The sequence below is a fragment of the Sebastes fasciatus genome, chromosome 9 (assembly GCF_043250625.1).
Source record: "Sebastes fasciatus isolate fSebFas1 chromosome 9, fSebFas1.pri, whole genome shotgun sequence".
Taxonomy (NCBI): domain Eukaryota; kingdom Metazoa; phylum Chordata; class Actinopteri; order Perciformes; family Sebastidae; genus Sebastes; species Sebastes fasciatus.
The window spans coordinates 21,725,856-21,739,584 of record NC_133803.1 but is presented as its reverse complement, the minus strand read 5'-3'; the positions used below and the strand labels follow the sequence as shown (position 1 = coordinate 21,739,584).

The following is a 13,729-nucleotide window of genomic DNA, read 5'->3' as shown; positions in this document are numbered from 1 at the left end:
CTCTCCTCTTCCCGGCTATGTATTTATAGAGCTGTAGCCCTGCACACTGCCCGGCCACAAGGAAGGGATTAGAGACAGGGGACGTGATAAAAGATCATCGGGCCACCTGGAGCTTCCAGAAGCATCCAGCAAAACACAACTCGGATAGCCTAGAGGCTCTTGTAAGCATCACTAGGTTAAATCACTCACACAAGTGCCTTAGTCCCCCCTTTTAAGGTACATATAAACCTAAAGGGATGAGTAAAAAGGCAGAGCAAATCCTCATCCCGTCTGAAAACCTTTATAGTTTAAAATACTTAATCTTTTATCTTTTAATCTTTTATACATCTTTCTTGTTGTAATCTATGGAGTGTTTTTGACATCAGAAAGTAGAAGAAAGAGGAGAAACGAGGCAATGGATATCTCAATTATTCCAATAGATTTCACAGTTCAATAGGAATTATTATCATTATAATGACCTAACACAGATTATGTTCTAATGGACATCTAGGGGTTGTTGAACACAAATGGTCGACTTCCTGCTGATGACCTGATTAAAAGCTATTATGTAGAATCCGCGGAAACATTTATTCGAAAAGGACTTGAGAAGAAAAGCAAACCTAAACAGGACAAGCATACGAGCCGACATTTATCACCAGATTAAGTGGTGGAGAATAAGGTCGTTAATGGATTCCGCATACGGATCACCGCTAATGGAAATGTATGAATCATACATCCATGAGCACAGAGGTAATACAGCCTAGCACCGTAATGATGCTTGTACCTCTGTTGTTGTGGTGTTGATTTCCTCACAGGCGATTCTTCTCCAGTCAGGAGCACATTACACGCAGCAATATGCTGTTCAGACAGTCAATACTGAGATTGTTTTCTCCTGCCCCGAGGCCAGTTTAATAACTGATATGTTTCACAGCTGACTTGCTAAAAGCTTCATAACAGAAGGACTGAGAAATCCCAGGCGTGTGCACTGAGAAGGATGCTGTACCCCTCAAAAATTCCCCACGTCATTTGCTTTGACATTGAACATCTTCTCCAGGGTGTCAATCAAAAGAAAAAGGGCAATTATTCTTTTCACACTCACCTCATCTGTTACCTTGAACCTCTTCAGCAAGGCCACAAACTTCTGCTTGAAGTTAGGTTGCTGTAACAGATAAAAAAAACATGCAATTATGAGAAAAAGAACCCCCTGAAAAGGGAATAACTGTCATCATTAAATACGCATGACAGCTGGGCTCGGGCTTATGAGTTCTCCCAGTAGCTGGCCACTGGATTACTCATTCACCGTCACTCTATGTAAAGACCATTATAATCAGTCCAGTGAACCCACAGTGTTCATTTACGTGCTCATCCACATCGTCCTAATGGCTCGGACAAATGGAACGCGGTGTGTGCTTTTCCTTTAAAAGCTTGTACGACAGCAAACACAGGTCTTGAGTTATTCTCATAGTCAATGATTGGCAAGCATAAAACTCCATGTGGTGGAAAACTAACCCTGGTCATGGACGTGGTTCGAATCATTTTCCTCCGGGCTTTCTTGGGCTTCCTGACCTCGTCGTCTTCATCATAAAGATCCTGAAATACAGAGAGGATGGATGAAACATGTGAAATCTCAACATAATTGTGACCCTACATTACTACCTAACTCACCCACAAATTGACCATTTCTATATCATTTATCCAGTCGTATGCCCAGTACTTCCCACACACATGCATCTTCCCTAAAACCTCACTATGTAAAACACTTCCGCATAAACAGACTCACACTCGAGCAGGCGCGCTACTTGTCCGTGCAAGCGTTTAAAATATTAAGGTTTTAGCGAAGATGCATATGTTTGGGAAGTAGTGAGCGTACGACTGAATAAATGAGACTTGGATTATACTGCACGAGATGTGTGAGAGTTTGTAAACAGATGTTTTGATATCATTTTGCTGTTGTTAACCCTGACCCCCCATTTACTTCAATTCATCAAGACTTTTTTCAGTTTTTGATTCTTCGTTCACCGTGGAGGCACGCGAGAAAAACGTTTTGCTTCACTAATTCAAGGTAACACAGGGTGAGTAATTGATATACAAATGATCATTTTGTGGGTGAACTAAGTATTCCTTTAAGCTAAATGTAGACAATTCCTTATTATACAAAGCAAAAACTCTGAAAGGACAACTGCTTTTTTCTTATATAACATTACTAGTGTACTATGCAACAGCATGTTCAGTATGACAAGTATTGTAGTAGTAGAAATTGTATTCATTGACGTCCTTATATGTATTTAATTTCGCCGGGTACTGCAGATTAGGTTACACCTTAGCATTTTCTGGCACTGACCTGGCCATGAACTGCGTCATCGCTGGCTTCCTGCTCTGACGAGTAGCTGTCATCGTCTTCCTCGGAATAGTTATCCATGTCTGGGGAGCGGTCTGGAGGTAGGCAAGCACAGAAAAAAACATCAAATACAGGGACACATTATATTGGGAAGCATTACATATATACAGATTAAAACTTGCAGGTTTCCCACAGACACATCTTTTTAAAACTTGGGCTCAGAGAAATGGGGTTTACGTGGCGAATGAATGAATTCCAAGGTCACTGCCTCACTAGTGCTCTGCTGAAATTGTCTTTTAGAATAAAGATAGACTACAGGAAAAACAAGCCTCCTGAACTCAATAAGAAACAATGTTCTTATACTGCTATTTGAATGCAAACGGTGTTAAACATAAAAACAGTATAATTCTCTTCAGTGTATTTTTTTTTTTTTTTCCACAAATCAGTTTGAGCCCCAAAGACCATTTTCCATCTGGCGTGGATAAAGTTGCTTCATTTCCTGTCCTACTCTACAGAGTTCATCAGTAATGAATTGCTTTGACTACTCGGCAAGAATAATGAACAGAAACTGGGGTAATGCAAAAACATTTTCTGCGCACACAATTAAATGCTGAATGTGCTTGCTGAAATGTAATGAAAGTCTTGTTATATGTAAATTAGATTGTGGAGCTCTTTTTTTGTGATCCATGTCTCACATTCTGATTAAATTTTAATGACATTTCAATGGTTGAAGATTTACTATTGTTTAATGTCAGATTTTATTGGTTTGAACAGCCAAATTCCTAAAAAGGCAGATTTGACTGCGTGTTTGACAGCTGAGGACAGATGAGACGATGGAGGATCTTTTTTTCTTAACTTCTTTTTGCCTGTGAGACATCCTGCTCTATGCTCTTAGATGGGATGGATGTTATTAAGGATCACTGCAGAGGAGAAAGGCGAAAGATAAACATCTTTCCTTCCCTCGGAGTGACACTAGTATAATACTTGGGGCATGAGCTCATCTGTTATGTTTGAGCGGCCTCCTTAATAACATCCAGAACAGCGAGGGATCAGCATCAGCAGGATGGAGGTGTGGAGTCCGAGCAGGGCCCGGTATTTCTCCCCGTCCAGAATTAGAGCAGTGTAAGGTAATAGGCCCTAAATCTGTTCAACTCTCAAATCAACATTACAACCATAGCTGAAGAGAATAACATATCACTGGCCATAGGTTGGGATTAATGGAGTTTATTCTGTGCTCGGTCAGGAAATAGGAGCCATGTGGAAGGAGGGAAGAGGGAGGCCTTGGCAGGGAGGGCTGGCTCCAGGGTGGAGGCTGAAATTACAGTCAGGATATGACCGGGCAGCGTTGGTACAGGCCTGTCTAGCAGACGCACGTAGGGGGGCGGGAGGTGGACGTGCTCACCTGAGGTTTTGGTCTTGCGGCCAGCCTGGCCGCTACCGTCCTCGTGGTCGATGGGCTGGCTGGACAGAGAGTACACGCTGATCTCCGCCACACGCACTGGCGCATCCTTCACGTTGCTATGGAGACCCAGAATCTGTCCTCCGTCTGTCGGGTGTTGCATCACCTGGACATAGGAAGATTAACAGCCATTGATTTTAAGAATCCATTCAAATACAAAATGGGCTCTAAACCAGTTTAAACAAGACTCTCTGTTTTATTGTATCCCTCCCCCGCAATGTTCCTGATAATATCTTTTCTTGATTAAATGCAACACAAGACTTCATCTGTCTAAACATCAAGTCCTCCTTAGCGGAGATGCCTTCATGTCTTGTACAATTCCCACGTCTATCAATCACTCTGTAGAGCCATGTCGAAGCAGATGGAACAAATAATATTTCTTCAACAGGCAGGCAGGATGGAAGAATTTTATCTCTTTTTACTGAGCCAACAATGATACAACAGAGATTGACATGGCCTCTGTTACACTGTTTTATGCCCGCAGATTTACCGCCTGATTACAAGATGACAGCTATGCTATCTCCAAGTAACTCTTGAGTAGCACAATGCTGCTTTTCCATTCTGAAGGTCTAAATGAACCGAGCCAATGTGCTCATATCATCCAGTCAAACGCAGGGGTGTAACTGTACGCGTATTCGTATTGAGCCATTCGGTACAAGACGTTTGGTGTGGTAAACGACATCCTTTTGGTACGCTCTGTGACCCAAACAGCTGTTTATGTCTACCACATGCGGAACAGAAACTCGCAGGCAGCGCACCAGTTGTACTCTATCAGCCGTAGCAGCGCTGTAACATTAGTTTGCAGGGTTAATCAAGCTCAATGGGCAACAATTTGTGTCAAACTGTATGCTGACTTTGTTAAACTGAAGTCGGGTATATCTGTGGATACATTTTAAACATTTAATTTATGAAAGGCATCACCCAAACGGTTTGATTTGCGGAACGAAATAAAAACAGAGTGGACGGCGAGTCCTTGTCCCCACAGCGTTCAGGCTGCCTCCCACTGCAGATTTACACCGTTCCAAAGTAATAACCAATGCTATAAGAGTGTTTATTGATGCGTATATGCAACCACACCTGATCGTAAACAATAGAGAATTAAAGCATATGGTCAAAGTGTTTTGAGCCCCATACAGTGTGCCTTCACGTGTGCTTTTGAGTCAGTCTGTTGTGCCTGACCTATTCCCAGTTCAGGAATTATCAACAGGTCAGAGTTTTTTGATGGAGCATTATAGAATCAGAAATACTTTATTGATCCCCGGGGGGGAAATGGGTTCAATTTACATTACATTACAGACATTTCTGTTATTTAGTTTTGTTATTTATTCTTTTTAGTGACAATATGCCAGTATTTGAGTGCCTTGACTAGGGATGCACCGATCCAACTTTTTCAGTCACGATACCTAAAAGCGATACCTGGGCTTTGGGTATCAGCCTATACCGAGTACCGATTCGATACCAGTGTTTATTTAATAAGCTGTATGCCTCACTGTGTGGAAGTGACTGGAATCATTCTTTTGTGTGTAAAGAAACATCAGGCTTGACTGACCATTGCTTTCCTAACTTTGTAAAACAAAATGTAACAAAATAAATAAATGGATATAAATTGACTGAATTGTATTAAAATAATAAACATTGGCAACTTGGTAAAACATCTTTAAAATTAACTGAAATTACAGTTCAAGTGTAAACCTTTTTTAATGCAATCGGTCAAAACTTAAACAGGAGTTAAAATTCCAGTATATATCGAATTGAATAGATCGGCCCCATTGTCACCGATAACCTGATCCAGCTATTTGAGTCAGTATCGGCCCGATATCTGATCCGGTATCAGCATCGGTGCATCCCTGGCCTTAACTGTTAAATCAAAAATCATGGCCAATGAGCAATTGTTGAATGTTTATAGTTTTCAAAATAAATGAAAAAATAAAGTTATTTTCTGTATTTTCTTCGTTTTCAATATTGTATCGAAAATGTGCCGAACACAAAACCGAGGTACATACCGAACCGTGAATTTTGTTAGACCCCTAGTCAAACAGTATAACACAGATAAACTGTTTTGAATCAGAGAAGGGATGAGCTTTCATCCTAAACTCTATCTGGGGGGTACTTCCAACATTTCACATGATGAATAGCTGTACAGGGAGTAGGCTCATTTTGCTCAAACGCTGGCAGGGGTGCTCTCGAAACGCTGCATGCAAAGTCCAATAAGTGACTTCCTCCCACATAATGCCCCGATAGATTCAGACGGAGAGCACGAGAGAGTTTACTCTACAGCAAATGACAACATAATTACCCAACAGGATCCAATAATGGCCAATCTAGCTTTATTCATGGAAGTCTGTGGGTTGTTTTACTGCAGCAAGCACCAAAACAGCACAGCAGTTGAGTGTTATTTTAAAATGCAACAAAGCATTAGTCTTGTTTTCAGATGTCAGTCAATTCCTGTCCTGGGGCTACTGGTGGAAAGTCACTGAGCATGAAAGGGGGCATTACAAATAAGCGTGACTCTCAATATCTCTGTTGAAATCTCTGTCTTGATCTCGATTTCTCTCACGTACAAACACCAAACTAATTATGTCCTGAATAAGGCATTTTAATTAGGTATGCACGATATGGATTCTTTTCAGCCAACACCGATTACAGATAATTACCTGCTTCTCATGCCCAATGAGATAACCAATAATTTCCCATTTTTTTATTTTAAAAAGAAGTTCATAACCTGTAGTTTATTATGCACACCTGAGGTGCATGATTTAATATTCCATATAGCACTGACCTAACCAAATCTAACTTACATCCCTAATGTTAAAACAGCAAAACAAACAAAAAACAAGCCAAATCAGACATGTCAACATATTTAACATAAGCAATTTGCCTTTGATTTATCGGCTATAATTTCATTATCGGAATAATACATAATATATATTTTTACCATTATCGTACGATAATTTATCGGACTGATATATATCGTGTATCCCTACTTTTAGTTGATCTGTATCTGCTATATAAAGCCCACTTTCTAATCCTTTGTTCACTGCAATCCACAGTAGTAAGCCAGTCATCAAAAATCCCCCGCTGTGTTGAAACACTGGAACACATTGGTTCTGCAGTGTCGCAAGTGAATGACCCACAGAGTGGCCCAATTAACAGCAGCCAGTCGTTTCAATGTGTGATATCCACACTGACAACAGGCCAAAAGCAAAAAGCAAAAATGGCATCTTGATGGCCCGGTGGCCAAACACAGTCTGACGTAACTACAAAGTCCCCACTGCGTGTCCAGCTGAGGGCTGTACTGGCTGTACTCAATATTAAATGACTTGGATCAGGACAAAAAAAACGTAATCGTACATCTCTACATCAAACAAGCATCCACAAGTGGCATAATATCAGCTCCTAGTCCATTATTACTAGATAGCACGGCTGAATGCACCGTTTCCAGAAAAGTGCATATGAAGCCAGCTCCAGATGGCCCATAATCTCACACAGCAGTATGTGTGATGACCATGAGTCATCTCAAATGATGTGTAACGCAGGAGGCCCTCTCTCCGGCAAACCAAGACACTAATAGCCATCACTGTCAGAGAAGAGCAGAACGCAATCACAAGCTCAGAGAAAAATGATATGTTCCTCAAGAGAAATTAACTGGCTGACAATGAAACATGAAACGAAGTGATTGAAAGCGATGCCCCAGTTGAACACTATACGGTACCTCGGCCATATTGATAACTCCAACAGCCAAAGTTTTGTAGCCCAGGATGGTTCGATTCTTGTAGCGTTTCCTCCTCTGCAGCATTATCTGCAGTCGGTTGGCATCCCTCTTCAGAAAATGGGGGTACTGAAAATGACAAAAATAAAGTCAGATAAATAATGCAGACCACGTTATATATTCATCAGCCTTGAGATGGAAACCCAAGTGCAGACTTGTTTCAAAGAAAACGAATTCTTCAGTGGTGACCTGGCGTGTTGTGTCTGTATTCAGCTCGCAAATAACATTTTTAACCATACAACTGAAATAACAAAACAAAATTGCATATATTCACTCGTGCTGACTCAATATGTCAGTGTCCTTCAGTGCCTTTAGAAACCATGATGCCCACTTTTTCTTTAGACAGTCTGTACTAGCAATTTCTTTTTGGGTTTGAATGAGTTCTCAGATGCTATTTATTTCTAAACAAAGTCTTTTTTGACTGACTTTGTGGATTTCATTGCATCACCTGGCAACTGCTTATCTGTGTAACCATGGATTATTGCCACCAAATGCAGCATAGGGTGTGGCCAGGTCATATTATCAATGCCTCATCTCTAGTGTTTCACCAGCCAGTGTGCTCCTTACAATCCTTTTGGCTATCTTAGAGCGCTTTCACAAGCCATAGTCTGTTTGGCTAGTCCGAATCAGAGTGAAATCAATACTTTTGGTTCATTTTCTATTTAGTCTGGTTTGGTTTCACGGTGCACAAATTAAAGCAGACCAAATATAAAAATAAGGGGCGTGCGCGGAGGAGTGAATTTATCTTTTTCCTCTCAAGAGCTGCCACTTCTATGCAGGGAATCACAGACTTTGATATATTGCTGTAGAAGTGTTTTCCCTTCGACTCGGCACTGATCGACTGTGCGCACAAATCCCTACTCCTCCAGTTTATCTCAAATAACTTTATAAACGTCACTATTTTTGTGTACTTCATTTAACATATTCTGAATGTTCCCTTTGGCCCAGATGTCAAGCAAACATTGGCCTACCGCAGAAGTCCAGGTCAGTCCTCTCCCACTCATGTTAACATCATCATTTACCTGTCTCCATCTCAACAAATGCCCACACAGTCGGCCTGCAGTCCGGTTTGTGAAAGCACCCTTAGACTGCAAAGCAAGATTTTAATTCTCCATTGTTGTGCACTGCGACTTTATCCAGGCACGGTCAAACGGCTTCGCTATTTCACAAAATGTATCTTTTGTCCGAAAGCTATCTGCACTGAATAGTGTGAACTGATGATGTAGAAATACCCCACACACTCAGTTCAAGGTCATGTAAAAATACAGCTATTCACTGTACTCAGATGCCAGCACCGGTGGGTGTTAGACTCTGCATTCTTACTGACTGATCTATTAAAAAAACTGTCTGTTGTCTGTCTGCTAGACTGCGGCTGAACTGTTGGTGAACCTTCATCACTTCAGAACTATATTTCTCTCCGAGACTCCTGAGTATTTCTTCCCCACATTCGCTCTTTTTATCTTGACGGTTTCCTCTGGAGTCTTATTGTCTCTGACTGCCGGAACTTGATCTTCAAAAAGACTTTTCTTGCCTTCTTGGTCGATAATATTCACACAATAATGGCTTGTAAGATCAAGTTTCACAAGTTGGTTGAACACCACTGCTGCAAAAGCCATGTCCAATACTGCCCCTACTTTTCCTAGGCTTTACTCAACAGCAGTGTGATTTTAGCCGGCCTTGATGTTTCGAGTTTTGCAAAAGATTTTGCACTTTTTTTTACGGGGGAGTTCAACGCACTGCAAATAGACACAACACAAGCAAATGAAGAAACATCTTCACCAACTTGAAGACACATGATAACATCTATTTGACGACACGTGCAGAATTTTGAAGAAGCGCTGCAAGAAGCTCACAACACAATAGAAACCGTTTCCAGGGGACAATAAAAAGTGATGCACACGGCTGGGACATGCTTGTTGTTGCCATGGTTTGTGGTTTATGAAGTTATTATTGAAGTTGGCTGTCCGTCATTGTGATCGCATGATTCAGATATCATAATAATGAGCAAAAGACTAACGCTAGGTTAACAACAGATATCTGCAATAATATCTGAATCATGTAATCACAATGTTAGAATAAGCCCCAAAAACTTACATTTTGGTCATTTTCCAACACCACTGACGTGTGGCCGACTTGTTCACTTGTCCTGGCTCTCTTGTCCTGGCTCTCACCTCTATAGTTGTCTGGTTATTCCAGTCCGCAAATAGTCAGCATGCATGCAGCGTCTATTATTTCAACTCTGAAACATTCGGTCATAAAAAATTCTGCTTGAGTGACTTCGGTAATGATTCATTTCTGAATGGAGGCTGCACTTCTTCATCCATACAAAACACTGTAAAGCACACATGTATAAATACATATGGATATTTTGAACTTAGGGTGAGGAAGAGACACGAGTGCGGATAACGATTTCAACACAGTCCTCCCTGTCAAGTAGCTGCTGTATCGGTGTGAGAATTCACAGTATAATGTCAGAGTTGCTTGCCTGTAGTGAGAATGTGAGCTCCAGGTCTGTCTCCATCAGTCCACTGGGTGGGAGGACGTATTCATTTGATCTCAGAAGACGCTTCGAACCCTGGAAGACAAAGTAAAGCAAAGCTTCATTGTAAGCACATTTATAAATGCATCTGGGGCTCCCTTTGTACTAAGACACATACCCACAAACCCCTCATCTTATGTTGTTTCTTGAGCCCATATCTATCAGACAACAGTGACTGAGTGTGCAAGCCTTATTTTCGGACCAGCCTGCTTCACATTCACACATTGATGCAGATTCACACCTTGAGGCAGCCCAGTACAAACAGTTCTCTCCTCCTTCACTGCTTCCTAGAGAACAGTGCTACTAGAACCGTTGAAATATGGGTCAGATGCCCTCCTCAGGGATATATCAAGAGGTTTTACGAACTGACTAAAGGATTCAAAAAGCAACAATCACAAGCCTGCTTCAGCCTCTAAGCTACTGCTTCCCTCAGCATTTTAGGATTCTTAATCATGCCTTGAAAGGGAGGTTTGGTCCAGGTGGAACTAGGACTGTGACCTGAAAAAGTTTCTATATTAAATAAGTTTATATAGCTGCTATTATGGTGCAGCCGCTGTTTCAATCCGCCAAACCAAATTTAACTGTATTATCTAATGCTTGCTATTCTGGTTGAGAGAGACTCGTCACCTGCTAATTCTGGGATCTGGCACACATTTCTGGTGGCCAAACAGCACAGGGATTTAAAAGCCACGGGTTGTGGGAGTCTCATCCAAATGTAAGGACACTCACACACAGTGTGTCCTCGGAGGACCTGTCTCAGCCATCAGCGAGTTTCTCTTACGAGCCCCGGATTAAAGTCTATCACGTTCCTCGTCAAGTTACAGTTTAATTCTCTTTATCCAAGCTTCTTTTTCTACCTCTTCTAATCTCGAAACAGTGTGAACGTGAGAACAGGAACAGCCTGTCAAGTCTCGGGTTCACGATTTAATGTCAAGCTGTGAGTGCTGAAGACAGGAATCTGTTGTGCAATATATCTGGCAACTCATCAACTGCTGTAAAAAATTCATGTCGTCAAAGCTTAGTTCAGGTGTCGGTCTAAACCTGCCAATAGAATTAAGTAACACTTGGTGAGCAGCGTGGAGCAGTAATGATATCCTGTATCTGGCTTAATACCCTATAAACTCTAATAGTACAGGGTACAACATTGGATCCTAATGTCATCAGAGCTGCTAAATCAGGTAACAGATACCAAATGAAATGGTTGGAAGTGTGCTGAGGAATCATCACAGGATACCAGATGGGCTCAGCGTTATTCAAGAATGCAGTGGTGGCTCTATAGGTGTAACATAATAAGTTATGGTAAACATAGTATTTAACTGACGATGCATGTTTCATACAGGCACAGTAAAGGGGAGCAATGCTTTGTAATTTCCATATTTTCACTCCATTAACTGTTTTTCCAAATATAGTGTTTTTTCGGTCTAATCACAACTGTCAACTCACAGATGACACAAAGGGCAGGTCAAGGAAAATCCACAGAAATTCACAGTCAGAAAATCAACATCCAAAGGCTCTCACCTTGTGAGCCACACAAGGTGAGAGGATTATAAGGGTCTGTCATAATTTTATATCACGTAACGGTATATATCACAGATTAGGGACGGGCGGTATACCGGTTTCATCACCATCACCGGTGTCATGTTCGGCCACAACATGGATTTTGCGATACCGTCATTACCGTGATAAACACACACACACGTTTTGGTTTAGCACTCACGCACACACACACGAGGGAGATGCAACACCTGATAAACTACGTCACACCCACATAGGTTGTCTATAGTTACGTACAGGCTACCGCCGTTCCGTTTTGTCACGGAACCGTTTGCTCTCATTTCGGCGCCCATGTTAAAAAAGAGGTAGAATCATGTTTTGAGTGGAGTATCCCTTTAAATTTTGTCATACCATGATATAATACCGTCACCACAAAAAAAGAGGAATTAAAGTGATTACATGATAGTAGTGATACATTTTAGGTCGCATCGCCCACCCCTATCACAGATACAGTAATTGTTCTGTAAATTCAATTAAGAAATGGTTTCCATACTTCATCACATTTGATTATTTTCATTCTTTCTTTTATTTATTTGGAACAAACCAAACAAGTGCCTCACATGAGACAACACTTGAGTTAAAAACAAAAGACTCAGGAAAACTACAATTCTTTCTAAATGGAAGCTTTAAGGTTCCTGAGAACAAGAATTTCAAGTGTTACAGGTTTTAGGATTAACAGGTGAAAATCAATACCAGCCTGACTTCAGTCAGTGCAATATAAAAATCACACAAATTTGTGTTTTATTTAGAGTCTACTGAAAGAAAAAATTGTCCTGCAGGATTCATCTTTCATTTCAAAAAGCTGACAAAACAAAATAAACTACAGTGTGCAAATGTCTGGTAATCACGTAACTGGAGTTCTTCCTCATCTTGGGTTGGCTGAGATGCCTACTCCTGCCCTGTTTTTATAACTTCTCTCTCATCCTCCATGTCTGCCCAAATCACGTTACCTTGCCAGGTAGCTGGATTTGCGATATCACGCCGAGATCACGCGAAAATTGCCACCACGGTGAAAGCGGCATTGCCAAATCTCTACCGGTTGACACATTTCTACCAAAGAACATATATTGCCAAGAAGTGAAAATCAATTGTTCGTTCCATTGCACAATCAGTGCCCAGCAGCAAAGCCACCCTTCCGCCATTTTGGACTGAAAGCGACTACAAGACGCCAGTATAACGTCCGCCTACAAAGTGCCATACAAAAGTAAACAATATTATTTCTACTCTATACGTCTCTATGCTTCTATCATCTTTGTTTCTACTGTCGCATGGTACATACAGTCATACTGCTCAACCCTAGAACATACCCGAGCTTCAAGTAATGAACTCCCTCCCATCAACCAAGCAGTGTGAATTCAAGAAAACCAAACACATGATTGCACGCAGTTGCAGTTGTTGATGCTGTTTTAATTTAGTGCTTGTAACTGCAGTTGGACGGAGTCCAGGAAAAATTTCCCCACGGGGACAATAAAAGTATATCTTATCTTATCTTATCTTATCTTATCTTATCTTATCATATATAGCTTGATATGTCACACAGAACTGACATCTCACAAACCCATTTTCATCACCACTGAAAATGAAAGCTCTTTGACGACTAAACTGGTGTTTAGGCATTCTCCAACTTCTAATTTTATCTTCGGCAAACAGCCTCTGAATATTTGAGTGAACTGAAAATGTTTCAGGAGGCTCAGGAGCCCATTAGCACCGTTGTCTCGGAGAGAAAGAGGTTCTGGGTTCGATTATTCCACATCTTGCATGAAGTTGGAAAAATCCAAGTCTTAATCTACAAACGTGTTATATACAAGCATGAAATACTCAGACACATAACACTGTTCTAGTGTATCTCATAACATAAAGGAATATTTTAAAAGAAGAACATTTGCTGCAATGTCAATAGTTTCAAATGCATGAAATGAAACCTAAGCTTTGAAGAACTAAAGGGAATGTGGGAATAAAGAAGATTTGCTGACACTAGCAAAGCATTCAGTTGTAATAAGCATTTTTCTATCCAGGCTAATGGCTCAATATGTTCAACAGAAGGACATTGCTGACAGCACCTTGACAGTAGCCGCAGCCCTTGTTTTGTAT

General features: G+C 41.0%; 1 protein-coding gene across 2 annotated transcripts in view; it reads right to left on the bottom strand.

Moving 5' to 3' along the window:
- LOC141774207 (phosphofurin acidic cluster sorting protein 2) overlaps positions 1 to 13,729 on the bottom strand; it is a 56,986-nt gene that overhangs the window by 15,233 nt on the left and 28,024 nt on the right. For both annotated transcript variants that reach the window (XM_074646641.1, XM_074646640.1), the window contains exons 3-8: positions 10,031 to 10,120; positions 7,489 to 7,614; positions 3,720 to 3,882; positions 2,321 to 2,412; positions 1,489 to 1,569; positions 1,079 to 1,138 (exon numbers count right to left, since the gene is read on the bottom strand). In XM_074646641.1, coding sequence (XP_074502742.1) covers positions 1,079 to 1,138; positions 1,489 to 1,569; positions 2,321 to 2,412; positions 3,720 to 3,882; positions 7,489 to 7,614; positions 10,031 to 10,120 — 612 coding nt within the window. The remainder of the gene's footprint in view (positions 1 to 1,078; positions 1,139 to 1,488; positions 1,570 to 2,320; positions 2,413 to 3,719; positions 3,883 to 7,488; positions 7,615 to 10,030; positions 10,121 to 13,729) is intronic.